General features: G+C 37.3%; 1 protein-coding gene and 1 long non-coding RNA gene across 3 annotated transcripts; both read right to left on the reverse strand.

Moving 5' to 3' along the window:
• Nucleotides 1-823: 823 nt before the first annotated feature.
• On the reverse strand, nucleotides 824-12,196 carry LOC110065885 (uncharacterized). Of its 2 annotated transcripts, none has more exons than XR_016204135.1 (4): nucleotides 8,176-8,550; nucleotides 7,388-7,457; nucleotides 6,488-6,555; nucleotides 824-979 (listed from the first exon to the last, which is right to left on the reverse strand). It is a non-coding gene; the product is annotated as an uncharacterized LOC110065885 (long non-coding RNA). The 2 variants fall into 2 exon arrangements; XR_016204136.1 differs by lacking the exons at nucleotides 824-979; nucleotides 6,488-6,555 and adding exons at nucleotides 8,572-8,651; nucleotides 9,910-12,196 and having other exon boundaries at nucleotides 7,028-7,457; nucleotides 8,176-8,459.
• A 77-nt stretch (nucleotides 12,197-12,273) lies between these two features.
• On the reverse strand, nucleotides 12,274-16,883 carry LOC110066761 (uncharacterized). The gene is made up of 2 exons (XM_020774007.2): nucleotides 16,555-16,883; nucleotides 12,274-14,080 (listed from the first exon to the last, which is right to left on the reverse strand). Exons 1-2 carry the CDS (start codon nucleotides 16,749-16,751, stop codon nucleotides 13,183-13,185), a joined length of 1,095 nt encoding a protein of 364 aa, XP_020629666.1. The 5' UTR covers nucleotides 16,752-16,883; the 3' UTR covers nucleotides 12,274-13,182.
• Nucleotides 16,884-17,570: the final 687 nt, after the last annotated feature.

Here is a 17,570-nt window from a genome sequence, read left to right on the forward strand (position 1 = left end):
GATACACACTTAGAAATTTTTGTAGTACACTTTTACACTTAGAAATCTTTTTTCAGATAGCAGATACACGCTTAGAAATTTTTCTAGTACACTTTTACACTTAGAAATTTTTTTTCAAATAGTAGATACACGCTTAGAAATTTTTCTAGTACACTTTTACACTTAGAATTTTTTTTTCAGATAGTAGATACACACTTAGAAATTTTTCTAGTACACTTTTACACTTAGAATTTTTTTTCAGATAGTAGATACACACTTAGAATTTTTTTTCAGATAGTAGATACACACTTAGAAATTTTTTTTCAGATAGTAGATACACACTTAGAAATTTTTTTCAGATAGTAGATACACACTTAGAAATTTTTCTAGTACACTTTTACACTTAGAAATTTTTTTTCAGATAGTAGATACACACTTAGAATTTTTTTTCAGATAGTAGATACACACTTAGAAATTTTTTTTCAGATAGTAGATACACACTTAGAAATTTTTTTCAGATAGTAGATACACACTTAGAAATTTTTCTAGTACACTTTTACACTTAGAAATTTTTTTTCAGATAGTAGATACACACTTAGAATTTTTTTTCAGATAGTAGATACACACTTAGAAATTTTTCTACTACACTTTTACACTTAGAAATCTTTTTTCAGATAGCAGATACACACTTAGAAATTTTTCTAGTACACTTTTACACTTACAATTTTTTTTCCAGAGAGTAGATAGACACTTAGAAATTTTTTATAGTACACTTTTACACTTAGCATTATTTGGCCAATTTAAATAATACATAACAACTTACGAAAACAGTCTTCGAACACTATTCAGAAACACTATATATTTTAAACTTTGACAATAATGCCATTCAACTACATGCATAAACTCTTCATCCTTAACGTCAAAGAGCATCAAACCATTATGATTACCGTTACAAACACATTTATTTGTAATAGTAAATCAGTCTGTACAACATCCAACTCTGCAAAGCAAAAGACAAAATTTAAAATTGAGACAAAACGAAATCTCTTGACAATAACAAGGATTACAATATCAAAAGAATTTAAAATTCAATTGTTTCTTTGAAACAATAGCACCGAACCTACTTCTACGTTAATTTTGCCCGCTATTTACTAAATCGTCAATGTGGTCTTGTGGTAACACACACCCGTTGACGTCGACGGCCGCTATCCCCAGCCGTCGTTTCATTTAAGTTGTGAATTAGCAACTACAAGGGGCCGAGAGGCCCCGTTGGTCGATTTTTTTTTTCTCCTTTTTTTAAAAAAAGCAAAATTCTGCACAATTTTAAACGCCCTAAGACACGTTTTTCTCGACAAAATGCCTAGAAAAAATAGTCTTAGGGCGGCTAAAATGGCAGAGATTTCCACTATACTTGGTAGTTCCACTAATAAACAAAAATTACCCGATGATTTCATAGCGCCTACGAAACAATGATTAACTAGCGGAATAAAAAAAGAAACAGAAAGACTTTTGCATTTCAACCACAACAAGAAAAAAATTAATTTCTAGGATTTTGTCCCAAACTATTCCCAACTTAGTTTTGAGAACTTAGTATTCCATCACAATAATAACCCCTAATAACCTCGCAATGAGTTCAAAGACGAAAAGAGAAAGAACATCTGCATCATTCTTACCAAAAAAATTAAGAAAGTTTCAAGAATTAAAAATATCCAAAAGTATACTTGCAAGTTTTCGATTAATTTTTATTAAAGTTCCGCAGTATCCAAACATTGTGTAAGAAAACTGAATGACAAACATGATGTCTTGCATTAATAATACTCTGATCGATTTTAAGTTAACATTTCACTTCAATATCCCAGACAGTTAAAGCTCCTGCAAAAATGAAATGACAATGGTCGATCAAAAAGTGACTTTAAACTTTATTGCTCGTAAACTCTTGCGTTTGAAGGCAAACAATAAATAACGCAGTTTTCTTAAGGTCTACACTATCAAAACAAAACAAATTTCAACCTATTTGAAAAATATATAAGCTAACCAATTCAAATGCACAACGTAACAACCTCACATAGTTTAAAACAGTGCCAAACAAATCAAACCCATTCTAATGTAAAAGATTGTCAGCAGTTATGAATGGTAGCTCAGAAATATTTAACATCGTCAGGCAGACATGTCTCAAAAATACTTTCAAGTTCATGATCAGCAAAGCATAACAAAATCAAGATTTGGGAAGCATGATAATAAAGCCAATCCGTCAGGATACAGCAAATAGCGAGAATAAAAGGCAAAAACTCATTTCACGACTGAAATAACAGAACCTTTCACAGTAAAATTTGTAAAAAAGGTAAAGTAACTTTTTCCAAAAAAGGATGTTGATTTTAAAAAGTTTATTTTACTTAGTTTTATTGGAACAAAGGAACTGAATTTATATATTGCATTCCTGGTGTCTCCTTCCGTTTATTTCAATCCATGTTCGCGATGCATTGAAAAAAAACACATCATTTTGTGTTTACAATAACAATTTACCAGCCTTAAGAATATTTCCGGGCTAATTAAAAATTTAACATCGCAAAATAGTAATAAAAATCGTTATCATAATTCGAACATTTTCATGGCAAAACCTTTCAAAATATCAAACAGACCGGCACAGAATGCGTGGAATACATTGATATTTAACGACGGTTTTTGCATGAATAACTTTGCACGTTAAATTTCACTTAGCAAATTTCCAAAACAACTGTAAAAACCCATTACTTTTCGAAAAACTACTAATCACCCCTTCCAAGAAATAATCTGCCATTTTAATGTGCAACAAAGTGATATAAAATGAATAGAGCAAACGTTAACGATTAAAGTAAAACGCTTTTATATTTGGCTTCAACTCTTCACATTTACAGACCTTTTCACGATACACTCTCCCAAATCAAAGGAAAAAATGTTTTTTTTTCTGCAAAATAGGATTACTGAAAATCTTATGGCTCGTAAACCTTCCAAATATAGCAAGACGGTTGCTGAAAAACTCCAGTTAAACACAATACTCCTCAAAGTGTTCAAGTTAGACATCTAAAATTTAAAGTCTAATGTCCCGAATTATAGGGCAATCATTGTTTACCAATTAAGCTTCTGAACGAGCTACAAAATGAAAATTTCACTTCTGGACATTAAAAGTAGGTCTGAAAGGTCATGGAAAGATGGCCGGATGTATTAAATACTTTTTGTGCGACGTGGGTTTAAAACTCCAAATTTACAAACAATGTATGAACTCAATTTACACTTCTTCAATTTTACACTTCAAAAACTAATTATTTCACTATGTACCAAGATCACAAGCTCCTTGACTGTATGGAGTCAAGTTAGTATCTAGCATAACACAGTCGTCTTCTATTTTTGTTATCACTGATTATTCGTGGTTGCTTTGTTTTGAATCTTTCATCTTGCCACATCAATTCATTTCCATCCTGAATAAACCTATATTATTTAAAAACGTGTACCGTGTTTCTATCGAGTTTTAGTATAAATCTAATCGCGTTCTGTCACGAATGCCGTTCTCTGATTGGCTATACTACTCGCTATCTATTCTGTGATAGATGGTGAGTAGCGTAGCCGTGTGCCCTTAACAACTAACAACAACAATGGAGGCTGCTTGGCGTTTTCGAAGTGTCTGTGAAGAGGATTTAGATTAAGTTTTGAACTACTAGTAGATTTATACTAAACCAATTAGATTATTCGCTCTCGATTTCTATTGCGCGATAGTTGACGAGGTAGAAATCTCGAGCTCATAATCTAATTGTTTAATAGAAACACGAGTGGAACTTTGGGAGAACGAGAAATGCTATGGGAACACGAGCCGCAGGCGAGTGTTTCCAAAGCTTTTTCAAGTTCTCCAAAACTTTCACGAGTATTTCTATAACTCGATAGAAACATGGAGAACATGTTTTCTATTTCTTTTAGAAAACACCGCGACTAAAAAAAGGAGAACAACTTGTTAACTTTCATTATCAAAATGTAAATTCTCTTTGCTCGCACCATCATTACGTCAACAGCTCGTGCTAGTTCTGTGTTTCTATCGAGTTTTAGTAGAATCTACTAGTATACTAATGCAAATGCCGTAATCTGATTGGCTGAGTCAGTGAACACTATCAGCCATTAGTGTGTAGTGGCTGGAGGTCGTTTAAGAAATGGCGACATTTTTTTCTTTTTTCCAAAGTTTTGGATGAAAATTTTGATGCAAATGGATAATTAAATTTCTGAGAAGTCAAAATGAAGGACATTTTCGGTTTCTTGACATTTAAAAAGGTTTAAACTATTGAAAGAACGGACGCGCGCACACAACTTCAATTTTAAATGACAAGTCAACCCGAGTAACCTTTTTCAGGCGCAGTTTAATAATACGTAAAGAAATAACTGGAAACCGTTATTTGAAGTAAATTTTAGTAAGAATTCTACTAAAACGTCGGCCTCATCAACTATCACCTCATAGAAATCTCGAGCTCATAATCTAGTTGTTAAATAGGAACACGATTCCAATCAGAGCACCTATTTTCTTTGGACTTTTTTCTAAATTAATTGTATCGCTTTGAGGCAAAATATCAACGGTGGTGTCAGCTAGCAAAGATCATCCTATGCCTTTCAAAAAAGGATAGTAGACCCCAAAAGAAGTGAACTAAGAAAATGATTGACAACTCATGGTCTTTGAATTTTTTGTTCATTGCCTTTTAGCCTTGAGCTAGCTATCTTCACTTCCATTTCTGTAGATATTCTAAATGAGGTTGAAATTGTTGTAGACATTGGTTGGCACTCTATCTTTTCTAAGTAAATACACCAGCAGTCTAGCAGAATCTTAATACATTTTCTTGTTGCTATGGTTTTCAACAGTGCGCTTTTTGTTATCACCTTTCCGTGTAGCTCTTTCGTGTTCGTTACAACTGTTTTTGTTTTCTTTTTTAAGTTTGGCAGTTGTAGAATTTTACCTTGTCTCTAACATATAGGTGGCAAAGTTCTGTTTAACAGTTCAGCTCGTGTTTCATGAATTAATTTCAAAAGACCAGCTGATCTTAGGTAAAATGCGTTCAAGATATCTGTTTATAAAAACATTTTAAGTTCACGTGGTTAATGTAGAGGTCGTTAAGTTTTCACAGTTTACCAAGAAGCATTCTTATATTAACCAAAACAAGTTCACAGACAAAACAAGTTTATGGCAAACCACCAAATGTTCCTGACGCATTTGTATTTTAGATCTAAATAATATCTACAAGATGAAGAGTGCACCCTGCTCATAAAATTCAAAATGATAAAAGGAGTATTCTAGCTGTTTTCTCTGGTTCTCCTACACCAGTGTCAGAAATCAATCACCATAACACCAGGTATGTATCAAATCAAAACTTCTATAGGTCAAAAATATCAACTAGATATGGACAATCGCCATTCCAATTTTGTGCAGCGAATATTTGGGAATCAGTTCCTCCGATCCTAGCCTAAACTGAAAAACGTATGATATAATTCCTTAAGAAGTAGCATAAAGAGGTAAGCAGCACCTTAAATACTTCAAATATATAATTAATAATAGTCATTTGTATTTCTGTAATGTCTTTTTGTTCTCCGCATTTACCTTAACGTGTGGTAACAAGCTCGAAAGCCAGTGGTTACTCTTGTTACCACGCACATATAAATTTTTTATTTTTTCCATAGCCATATGCAACATATTTATGTTATAATACTGATGTAAATTAATTCTGTAAATAGTGCGAAATAAAACTGAGTTGATTGATTGATTGATTTTTGGAGTTTAACATGGAAAGGATTATCTCCTAGAGACAGGTTTGGAATCAGACTAAATTCGAGCTCTTTGAATATGTATGCAGGACGTTTTCAGAAACATTCGTTGAAAAAAAAAACACTCAGCTTGAAAGTAAAACCCTATGGACATTAATTTAAAGATGAAAGCAAGAAATTAAAAAAATTGACTGCTACTCCAAATTCGCACATCGCTAAATTAAGTAAAGCAATTTGTTTTCACTGATAATTCTCATGGCGCAATTCGAATTACAAAGAAATCCATTCCAATTAAAAATCCTGGTTAAATGCAAAGTTCTCTTTAAGAAATTAAACTACTAGAGGGAGAAAAAGAGGAGACTCTAATGCACAAATATATATCAACCTCATGTGGATAAACGTTCTAGGAAAAAGCAGACAATTTCCTTAGGCCCTACAAAATATTAATGTTGCAACAAAAACCACTGAGCGACAAAAGGAAAATAATAGGTGCTTCCCACTCCCTCCACCTTTCCCCCCCCCCCCCACCTCTCCCCCCGCCACCCCCATTCCAACGTAAAGACACAGTCTAACCTCTTGTAAGCAATACTTTGTATAAATGTTAAACACCAGATTTTTTGAATGCAGTATCCATTTACAGTGCCTCAATGTTTATCAAAATTAATCAAATGACAGATTACCTAGAAGAGGTTTGACTGAAAAATAACTTGGCAAGAGTATAATTAGTAGTGATACTTACAATTATCCCCCGTTCTGCTTGATTGCGATTCTCTCCTGATGTTTCTTAGAGTTGTCACAATTTATAATCTGAGATTTAGAGCAAAAAATAACCTTAGTTTAAAAGCACACTGCAGCAATGTATACTACATGAATACATATAGGGAATACTACTTGGGGTTCAAAATAAAATGTCATTTTCACTGAACTTCTTGAAAGGTATAATCCTTTAAAACAACTTACTCCATCCATTTTTACAGCCAGTTACATTTCACCCTAAATCGTTCCCTTAACTATTTCGGTTCATAATTCTGTTCAACTCAAAAAATTCAACTCAAATCCCAATACGTCGGTAGAAAATCAGCAATAGCTACATAGTTTTAAGATATCGGATAAACGTTAATCCAAGAAGTATTCAATGACGGCTGGGTGATTCTGGACGATATTCTGAACATTGAACTGGCACGTAAAGCAAAGTTCCGATTTGTGCAATCTGCCTTGACTTTTTAAATTAGGTTGACACTTTGCCCTACTTGCTGCTCGATTTCTTACTCAAATATACTTTGTTTTCTTCACTCAGTCTAACAATGTTTGGACCGTGTTTCTTTATTCAAACGTAAGTGACAACTTAAAAAAATGCTTTTTGAACACTACGGCGCAGAGATGAAGGTCGTCCGGCAAATTCCGAGATTTTTTCTGATTTCCCTGAAAATTACCGTCCGATGTTCCCTGTAACACCTTCCATGTCCCGATATCCTTTTTCACATGTTCTTGGTAGAGTAACAAGTCTCCCGCGTCCCGACAATTTCATTACATTCTCAGCCAGAAATGTCCTGTTGTCCCGAAACAGCGGTTATCAGGATTGTGCCATACCCATAATTGAACAAAATATCATCACTTAGCAACAGAGATAAACACTTACAATTTTCATGGAGTGTATTTCGTCTTAGCCTTGCATCGTAGTCGGCAGTAAGTATACACAGAAAACTCCTCTAATAAAGAAAGGAAAACAAATTGTTACGAGGACAATAAAGCAAGGACTTCACTCTTTTTTAATCTCATCCCTGACTCATGAGAACCAACAGTTACACAGACAAATTATGTTGCACTGTAATGTAATTCAGACTTTGCCGTTTTCCCTCAGACACTTCGAATTAGCGCCCCCTTCGAATAAGCGCCCCTCCTATCGGCCACAATTTAAAATAAGCGCTTCCCCTCGAATAAGACCCCCCCTCCTCTCCCCCTGTTTTATGGAAGAGTATTAAGACAACAGAGGATGTATAATTTTGGTCGTGTTCAATCACAAGCAAGTGATTATCGACTCATTCAAGCACTGCGAATTGACCGTCGCAACGGATGATGGTGAAGATCTGCTGATTCATTGCCTGAAGCCCAACCGACCTTGTGCAGCAGGCCTAGACCGGTCAAAGGTGTCATTATATTATGTCGTTCTTCTCGAGAGACAGGATCCTTCCGAGACTTCTGAGGGACTGACACGTACATATATTGTAAAAAAAAACCGATGATATCCGACCACGATTTTGGAAAAATAAAATAAGCGCCCCCACCTTGATTAAGGGTCAAATCAGTTCCGGCCCCCCGTCTTCTCCTAAATTTGAAATAAAAACCCCGGGCGCTAATTCGAAGATTTAAGTTACTTACATTAGGAAATTGCCTCACTGTCACTCTTTCTAATCTTTTCTGGCTTACCTTGTTTTGTTATCACATCAACAGTGTCGGTGCCGGCATCCACGCCTTCTTGATTTTGGTAACAATGGGCAAGTACATCACTGATATAAGCGTAAATTCACTGTGTACAAGAAAGGGAGCTCTCAACGAAAGGCATAACGTCACCGTTAACAATAAATTATGTAATAGCGAGCCAGCAACAGAGAAGACAGAGTATATATACTCACATTTTCAACTGAGTGACGTGTTCGCCTCTGGGCTTGCATTGTGGCCAATCTTGAGGTAGGCAGAACGCTTATCCAACGCTATACCAAGAAAAATAAACAAAACAAAAAAATAGGTAAAACAAGGAATGCACTGTTTCTGATCTGTGAAGAGCAGGAGTTCTACAGATCCATACAGATATTCAAGGCTTACCTTGATTTAGCATGATATGCGACAACAGCTCTCTATCTCGGTTTCCACTCCTCTTGTTAATGAAATGCTAAGAACTCCAGCTGCAAAAGAAAAATGATACTGAATCAATGCTCAAGTTTCGGACACCTTAAGTATATTGCAATGTTGGAGCAATGTGTGATCTTCTTGCCCTAATTGTGTGAAAACTGAAGTGTTTGGAAGCAAGACGCGCCAAAATTTTTCCTTCCAGGGAGTTCCAAACATATTTCTCCTCTTTCAGCTTAGAAAGGAATACAGTCCTATAGCTGGACGGTGCATGTATTCAAGTTCATTGAAACCTAAAGTTTCCCCTAAAACTCAAGATTGATTCCAGGGAAACTGCAGGTGAAAATAACCTCATTTTACGAAAACCAGTCGCGAAGACTCCAGTTTGTTTCGCTGAAACTGTAGGTAAACAAATGGATACCGAGGTTTCTCATTGGTATATGTTCCAAATAGAAGGATGGATTCAGTTTGTGACGCATAGAACTGACTTCAGTTGTAAATTTCCCTAGCTACAACAATCTCTTTCAAAGTTGCATCAGAAAAAGCTTGGCTTGCGTGGCCAATGCATCGATCGAAAACAGGGCAGTGAAATTCACAACTCGCCATGCCTTAGAAAATGAAGAATTTCATGGCTTGCTTCAGTCTTCAGTAAACAGCTTCTTGACTAGCAGACGACTAACAAGGTCCATCAAAAAAAGATACATGTATACAAAAACACACGATCAATGGCATATCATACTTTTAAGCACGAGAAAATAAATACCATTTTATAAGATATTCCGAATATTCTTAAAACTTCGATAATGTGGACCCAAGCCCTCTCTCATCCCAACAATTATCAAACCTCTAGCACCAAAGCCAAAAATACTTAGACAACAAACCGTCAGTAAACCAAAAGTCTGTTCGTCAGATTAGGCTTTTAAGCCGAAGCATTTTGAAATATTAAATTACCTTCCATAAAAAAAAACCTGCGAAAATTATCCCATACCCTAAAGCCGTTTAATTTAAACAAAGAGAAGTCCAGGGCTTGTCGGAATGCAACGGTACTTTGACAATGAGTTTCTTGAAAAGTATCTGTGTACGTTCATCTTCGAAGGCTTTGAAACAGTTGTCATACATTATAGTGGAATCACAGATATTGTAGGAGTAGAATTGAAACTAAGCTTAGAATTCCAACGAAAGAGTCGGCCGAGAACCAATTCAGCTCGACCAACAGTTGAGGTCTAAAGAAGGCGGGTGGGTATGGAATAAGGCGCTATTGCCTGTAAATCCTCGCTTAGTAAAAATTAACAGATATCAAGTATAAATTCTTACCTGTTCAAATTTGTTGAGCAAAAAGAGATTGTTGTACTTTTGTTTGCATCAGGGCCGCGAGTGCTTCTTGTTCCAACTACTGGTTGGCAAATTAACTCGTTTTCCCGCAACAAAACTGGACAAGCTAGCGAATTTGATTGTTGGCAAGCTTTCCAAATACTGTTTGTCTTCAAAGGAAGCTTTGTAAATCCATGTCTTTTGAAAAACTGCGTCCGTAGCTTGAACGACTTCAACGACAACGTTCTTTCTCGAAAGAGAAAGCTTGGTGAGAAAATAAAAGTAGCATGCATAATTTGCTGTAAATTTGCAAACAGAAATGCTCATTAATAGAAACTACATTCCATGAGTCACCCATGGGAACACAACGAGGAATCCTAGGCCCCGTCCCACACTATAGCTACGCAGGGGGAATTTGAAAACGGAGCTTGATTTCTCCGGTTTGGCCTACCGTCAACACTAATCCGTCACGAAAACGGAGCTTTTCGAGAACACTCTTCAAAGCGGAGGAATTTGAAAACGCCGCCTTAGCGTTTTAGTGGAAAGAGAACATTTTGAAAAATTTTCGAATGCGATGACATCACGATAATCACGTGACTTCCCTGACCGAGTTTTCCTCAACCACAAATCTAAAATGACCGGTTATTGTTGCGTTTTCCAATTCCTTCGGCGTAGTGTGGACGGATCCTTAAAGAAATACTTGTGCTTTAATATAAACTAGTAAATTATAAAAAAACATGTGAAAAGACAGAGTTTTCTTCTCCGTGTGTTGCAGTTTTCGCAAAATAAAGTTCGGCTACGTCAAAGATAAAAATACTCCTTTACAAAGTTTCGATTTGCCTCGGTTGCAAAGCGAATCCTGAAGAAATGAGTTTGATTAATTATTTCGCACATGGGCTTGATAAACAGCCGCTAAAGACAGTGACCCCACCCTCCTCCCCCAGGAAAGAACGAAGACCAGATCAAAAGAACGGGAGGAAAAAAATTCTTTCAGGCACAACTATTGTGCGAAATAAAGAAAATACTCCAAGGATATATTCTATGCCAAATTTGGTCTGAACTGTCACATTCTGTAAATTTGAAATACCTAGGAAAAGTTTTCCAACTCAAATTACAGGGATATAGCTGAAAGGTGATGAGGCCAGTGTGTGAAGCGAATTTTCAATTCTTTTGTTGACAGTTCGTCCCAGTATAGAGCAAGTCAATGTTGAAACAACTTCTTATCTTTTTTGCACAACTTATAAGTACGCACCTTGTTCCTGTGTTTCATCCCTACATTGTATTCTGAGTCACTCATACCTTCACCAACTGGGTATGCTGTGGTGGATGATCCTTACAGGTATCACAGATCTTCTTGAAACTACTTCGTCAGGTTCCAGCATTCCGACAGAGGGTCAGTTCAACCATCAGTCAGACAGACACCAGAATGTCAGTCTCGTAGTCAATCTTTTAGATCACCTGTTAGACATCCTCCACTTCTTCAGTCAGTCATTCAGTCAGCCACGTGGTCAGTTTGTTGGTCGGTCGGTTGGTTGGTTAGTCAGGTGTCACAGACTTCCTTGATTTCCTAGCATACAACCTCATCAGATACAGAATATAATGTATAGGTTTAGCCAAGCCTAAAAACAGAGCTCCTTATTACAGTAAGTTAACCTGGCTCAAGCTTGCGATCCAATCGAAAACCAGCACATGGACAGCGGTCAACTTCAAAAAAACACGTGACCTTGATGAGCTCTAAAATCGAGTCCACGAAATGACCATGATTACTGGTCAGCGGATACCTTGTCTTGACAGGTGTCAGTTGACCATAACATGGATGTCCAATATCAAAGATGCCCATGTACACTGTAAACTAAGGCTGCATGTCTCAGTCATCCTACTGCATCATCACCGTGCATACATGCCCACGAGCAATACCACTAACCACAATGATCATGAGGAAATCTCTGCTTGGCTGCCCTTTGGGCTGCTGGAACTCCACTGTTAACCAATAATCTTTTTCCATAAGAAGGGCTGGATACTTAGGGGAGGGATCTTTCTCCCCTTCCCAGGCTAAAATATGTACTCTTACAAAGTAATCAAGTGTGTTTGGTAAAAAGCTGGCAGGAACATTCACAGGAGCAGGTACAGCACCTGTCAGGGAGTAGTAGGAGAGGCCCATAAGGACTTCCTGTCAAGGACAAAACTGCCAACACTATAGCAGATTACTATTCACAACACTCATGGGAGCTTGGGCAGTTCAGGGTCTTACTGAAAGTACTGGCCACATGTACATGGGTTCTGTGCATTGTATTTGTTGGATAAACATGACCCAAAAAACTTCTTAGCCTTAAACTCAACTATGTATAAATACACGCACAGGAAAAGTGGCTTTTAGTTACTTTTATTTCCCCTTAGCACTGACATTTGAATGTAGAGATATACATGTATGCATTCATGTATAAAATGAAATTTCCAGTTTTTGTGCTACATTGTAAACATCAGACTAACTTTTTCCACCAACCTGATAAATGTCCTTTTTTAGCCTCTGGATAATGAACCACATAAATACACATGTACTATCCATACTACTGAACCACAGATAAAATGTTTTTCTCCATTTGCCATTCATCCAAACTAACTTACAACCAACACAACACTTTTCTTGCTTGTATTAAATATAATCAACCCTTTGGTTATGTAGAGAATTATTTTTTAAACTCGCAATAGCAAACACCTCCCCAGCTTACAGGAGGTTTCACTGTATTTACAACTGCATTAGAACTTAGAGTTCTGGTGGGCACAATAAGGACACAATGATCTGACAGAACTTAAACAGAACCAAATGCAGAGTACATTCCACGTTTTACTATTTGAAAAGTTTTCTTAATTTTATCTGTGTTTTTGTGTTCCAAATTTTCGGTGGCATTTGTCCACCTTCATCAGAGCTACATTACTGCTTGTGCTACAGTGTACAAGCCTGTGTGCTGTCTTTTTGTTCAAATTTTGAATCAACAGTGCATAAGCACGAGGGAGTAGTTTCGTCTTGTTACCAACATCGCTGTCCACAGTGGAGTCCCACGACTCTAAGAAGACCCTCTTGTGGCAGTTGTACATGTACATTGTAGCTCTGATGAAGATCGACAGAAGCCACCAAATTTAGAAATTATACACAGAAACAGGTTGCATAAAGAAACCTTTTCAAAATGTATATTTTCAGTCACAATACTGGAAGCAGAATTTTTAGTTAAATGTATATCAAGTTAAATGTATAGTTAAATGTACCGGTATATCAAGTTAGTCATCATCTTTTGGGACCACCACATAGCCCTGAGAAACAGCTTCTGAGAATTTCCAGTTCGAATTATGGTAAGTCATGATATCTTTTGCATCCTTTTCATTGTCTTGAACATTTGATTCTTTCTCCTCCTTGTAGTTTGACCACAAAACTGCTGCAAGTCCACACACTATGAAACCACCACCAAAACACTCCAACAGCTGCAATGACCTTCCCAGAAATATGAATGACAGTACTGCGCAGAATAACCCTTGAAGAGGCCAGGAGGCTGTGACAATGGTTGATGGCACCTGCATGTTACACCATGAGAGAAGTAAATAACACATTGACGAGGTTATCAAAATCGCATACACTAAACAATAAAAGGCTTCCATGGAAAAACTTGTAAACTTCTCTGGCTGGTTAGCATAGGTTAAGGAGGCAAGGGCCATAAAAATTGCCCCAAAGAAGTAGCTCCAAGCAGTGACAGCCATGGGCTGAGTTTTCCATGTCGAGTAGGGTTGGTTAAATATGTACTTCTTCTGAATGATGTAATACACAGCTGTGGCTGATGTCTGGCCAAGTAAACACATACATCCAAGAAACTGACTGCCAACAGATGTACCACTCACTAACCAAGATTCCTCTCTGGAATTACTTCTCAGTTTTCCAAGTGTCATTATGACAGCTCCAGTAACTGCTAAAAGTATACCAAGAATTTTGGCCGCACCATGCGACCTTGTTAGCTTTGGAGGAGGCTCTACTCCAGATATCATGGCCAGAAAGGTACTCCAAACAGGAACTGCTGGTTGAAACATGGATGCCACATTTGCATTTGTTAAGTAGATTCCAAGGAGGTAGAGCAGTTGCCCAACAAACATACCTGTAAGTCCCAGGACCATCAATAGTGGGACACTTCTATAAGAGAGACAAAAAGTTCCTCAGCAGTAGGAAAGACAGTTTAATCAGTCACACTTTCAATGTTTTTTGTTGTTTTTGGTTACCGATATCTCAAACCTTCAAGGGAAATTGAAAAGGTCAGAGTTATTGGGAGTCAAGAACAAATGACTGGAAGTAGGGAAAAGAACATTGCTTACTGTATTTCTTTGATATGGTTTAATCAACCTGAGAAGGCAAATACAAATGGAACAATACATTTTTTAAATTACTGTATAAATCAGAATGTAACACTGCATATTACATAACACAAAACAAAACAAAGAAGCAGGTTGAAGTTATCAAGGGGGCAATTAGGTCATCGAGGCACCCTGTTACTGACAGTAAAATTAGAGTAAAGGAATATATGACGGAAATCCAGGGTAAGTCAATTTGGTTAGAGTTACAGCAGTGTGAGGTTTGAGTAAGTAAGAGTCCAAGTTATCAGGAGTCGACTGTATAAACTTTGAAAGTGAAGAATGATCATCGCAGTAAAATTTTTCAATTTAAGCAATTGGAAAGAAGAAGCCTGAAAAAATCAGGACTTCAAGGGGATTCGAACCCGTGACCTCCACAATACCGGTACAATGCTCTACCAACTGAGCTATGAAGCCACACATTGGGAGCGAGGTCAATTTATTGAGTTCATATCTTCCCGTGAGGAGTGAAATGATGTGAAGTTTATATGAAATAATTCATATATGAACTGTGGTTGTAGATGAAAGTGAAGAATGATCATCGCAGTAAATTTTCCAATTTAAGCAATTGGAAAGAAGAAGCCTGCAAAAATTAGAGCTTCAACGGGATTTGAACCCGAGACCTCCGCGATACCAGTGCAATGCTCTACCAACTATACTTCACATCATTTCACTCCTCACGGGAAGATGTGAACTCAATAAATTGACCTCGCTCCCAATGTGTGGCTTCATAGCTCAGTTGGTAGAGCATCGCACCGGTATCGCGGAGGTCTCGGGTTCAAATCCCATTGAAGCCCTGATGTTTTCAGGCTTCTTCTTTCCAATTGCTTAAATTGGAAACTTTACTGCGATGATCATTCTTCACTTTCATCTACAACCACAGTTCATATATGAATTATTTCATATAAACTTCACATTGTATAAACTTTGTTATTGCTTTGTTTTGGGAGGTTGGAGGGGGGGAAGCAAGGGGAATTATGGTTAAGCCTTTTTGGAGGTTGATTAAATATAGTTGAAATAGCGCAAGGTCCATATTGGAGAAATATTGGTCATTCCAAGTTCTTTTATTGTCAGGTTTATTGACTGAGCCGCATACAAGTCCACAAAATTACCGGTAAGTGCTGCATAAATTCACTGATGAATTTATGTGACAGACATGTTTTGAATCATGTGAACTAACGGCATCCACAGTCGAGTGTTGATCGATACCCTCAATCGATACCCTTGATCAATACCTTTGATCGAAACCCTTGATTGACATCTCAATCAATACTCGATTGACACTCTATCAACATCTCGGTTGACACTCAATCGACACTCCATTGACATTTTGGTTGACAGTTGACTAATTTTCAATCAATGCACATGAATTGGTCGACACTCGGACAACTATCAACTGACTGTTGATCATGTGTCGATCAAGTGTTGAATGTGTATTGATCGGGATGTCAATCAAGTACAGATTAAGATGTCGATCAAGGGTATCAATGTAGGGTATCAATCAAACACTCGACCACGGGTCCCTTTAGTACACACGATCCCGTGTTTTATTGCTCACACGTCCAGCCGTCTCTTCTCAACAACGAACTATACTGGACTAGAGAGAACAGAATAAGCCTACATGTACATTTAACCAGCTGCAGGAGTTCTTTAAAGGGAAAATTGTCAAAACCATCATCAAGATCACTTTTAATTCACACTGGATTAAATTCTAGAGCAGAAAACATCTATTAGTCAAGCCACGTATCCTTGCACTGTTGGTTAGTATTTTCTCTCCTCAGAAGTCTATGTAATAATGTTTGATCACTTCGGCATGGTATTATTGCAAATCACATATTAGTGCCAGCTATTTATTGCATCTTTCCACTTATACATTTCTCATAAATGAGAAATGCAATTTTATAGGTACTTGCATCTTTTTTCTTAGCAAAAAAAATTGACTTTTCACTTCCATGGTGGGGGTGATTTTCTAATAGAATGGATTGGCCCTCAAACTGCAATTTATGAAGAGATTTAAAATTACTTCAAACAATTTTTATATCACAGAAACATGAAAAGTAAACAAGATCGTAAAAATTATTTTTAATCGGAAGTGTGGAATAACCACTCCCAGCCGTTTTGAGCATTCTCGAGAGCTATCATTTGTCTCTATGGAAATTTGTTCGAGATACATGTATTTTTAACAACGATAAGTGGGACTAATATGCGAGAAATAAATCCCGCGATACATTAAATTGTGTTTTTTGTAGTCTAGCTTACCTCAGAGAAGGCATGCTAACTTTTCCCTCGACGAGAAACGCTGTTAACAACATAACGGGAAAGGCTCCCGCGTCACGCAACAGGCAAAACACCAGAGGATCTGCTTTGCTGTCCTTGGCAAACTTTGTGACGATCACACCATAAGCTCCAAAACCGAGCTGAGCGGCGACCAAGGCACACCAAACTCTTAACCACATGTTTCCTAAGCAAAACGTTATAATCACAACGTGTTATGGTTGTTTCAGTGCTCAATACTTTGCATGGACATGTTCACTTCCTTGAGCGGGTCGGCCATGTTGACATTTGTGCTCCGTCATGTAACCTACAGGATTGTGTTCCTTAGCCCACATAGGGGTCTGGGACTCAAAAAACTAGTGTCATTCGGCCACCTCTCCAAATATTATGTTGCCGTTCCATTAACCCTTTGTTATAGGAAATTTCTGTCCTCTTTGCTAGGTTATTTTTTCAGCACATTCTACAACTGCTACAATCCCTACTAACAATTTTAGCTCAATTTTCACACAGGGAGGAGGAGGGGGGGGGGGGGGGTGAGGGCAAGGGACCTCTCTCCCCAGAGTCACCCGTTCCTTCTAGGCAGCAGAGCCTGGAATGGCACAAGGAAAAGGGGGTTCGAGGGACACTTGCATGTAATTTTATTGGCCAGATTCTTAGACTACTCAGTGCAAAATTTCCAGTGCTTGATCTCTACTTAAAACTGTTTTATAAATATTATTTCATGGTTGACACATGCAGACATGTACAGACATCAGTTTTCAGAATTCCCTAACTTTTGACTGACTTTTCCCTGATAAAATTAAAATTTTCCTGACCAAATAAATATGAAATTTACTATGCAGCAGTGGCCCTCATCTCGGCGCATCTAAAACACAGGTCACAGGTCATTGTTTTACCAATACTGGAACAACCCTAACCCCTTCCTAATGCGAACCTTATGCCTAGCTACTACACTAAGGTAATGTTTTAGACCTAAATACTACACTAAGACAATGTTTAGG

Source organism: Orbicella faveolata, unplaced genomic scaffold (assembly GCF_042242905.1).
Source record: "Orbicella faveolata isolate gen_17 unplaced genomic scaffold, um_ofav_v1 contig_47, whole genome shotgun sequence".
NCBI classification, from domain to species: Eukaryota; Metazoa; Cnidaria; class Anthozoa; order Scleractinia; family Merulinidae; genus Orbicella; species Orbicella faveolata.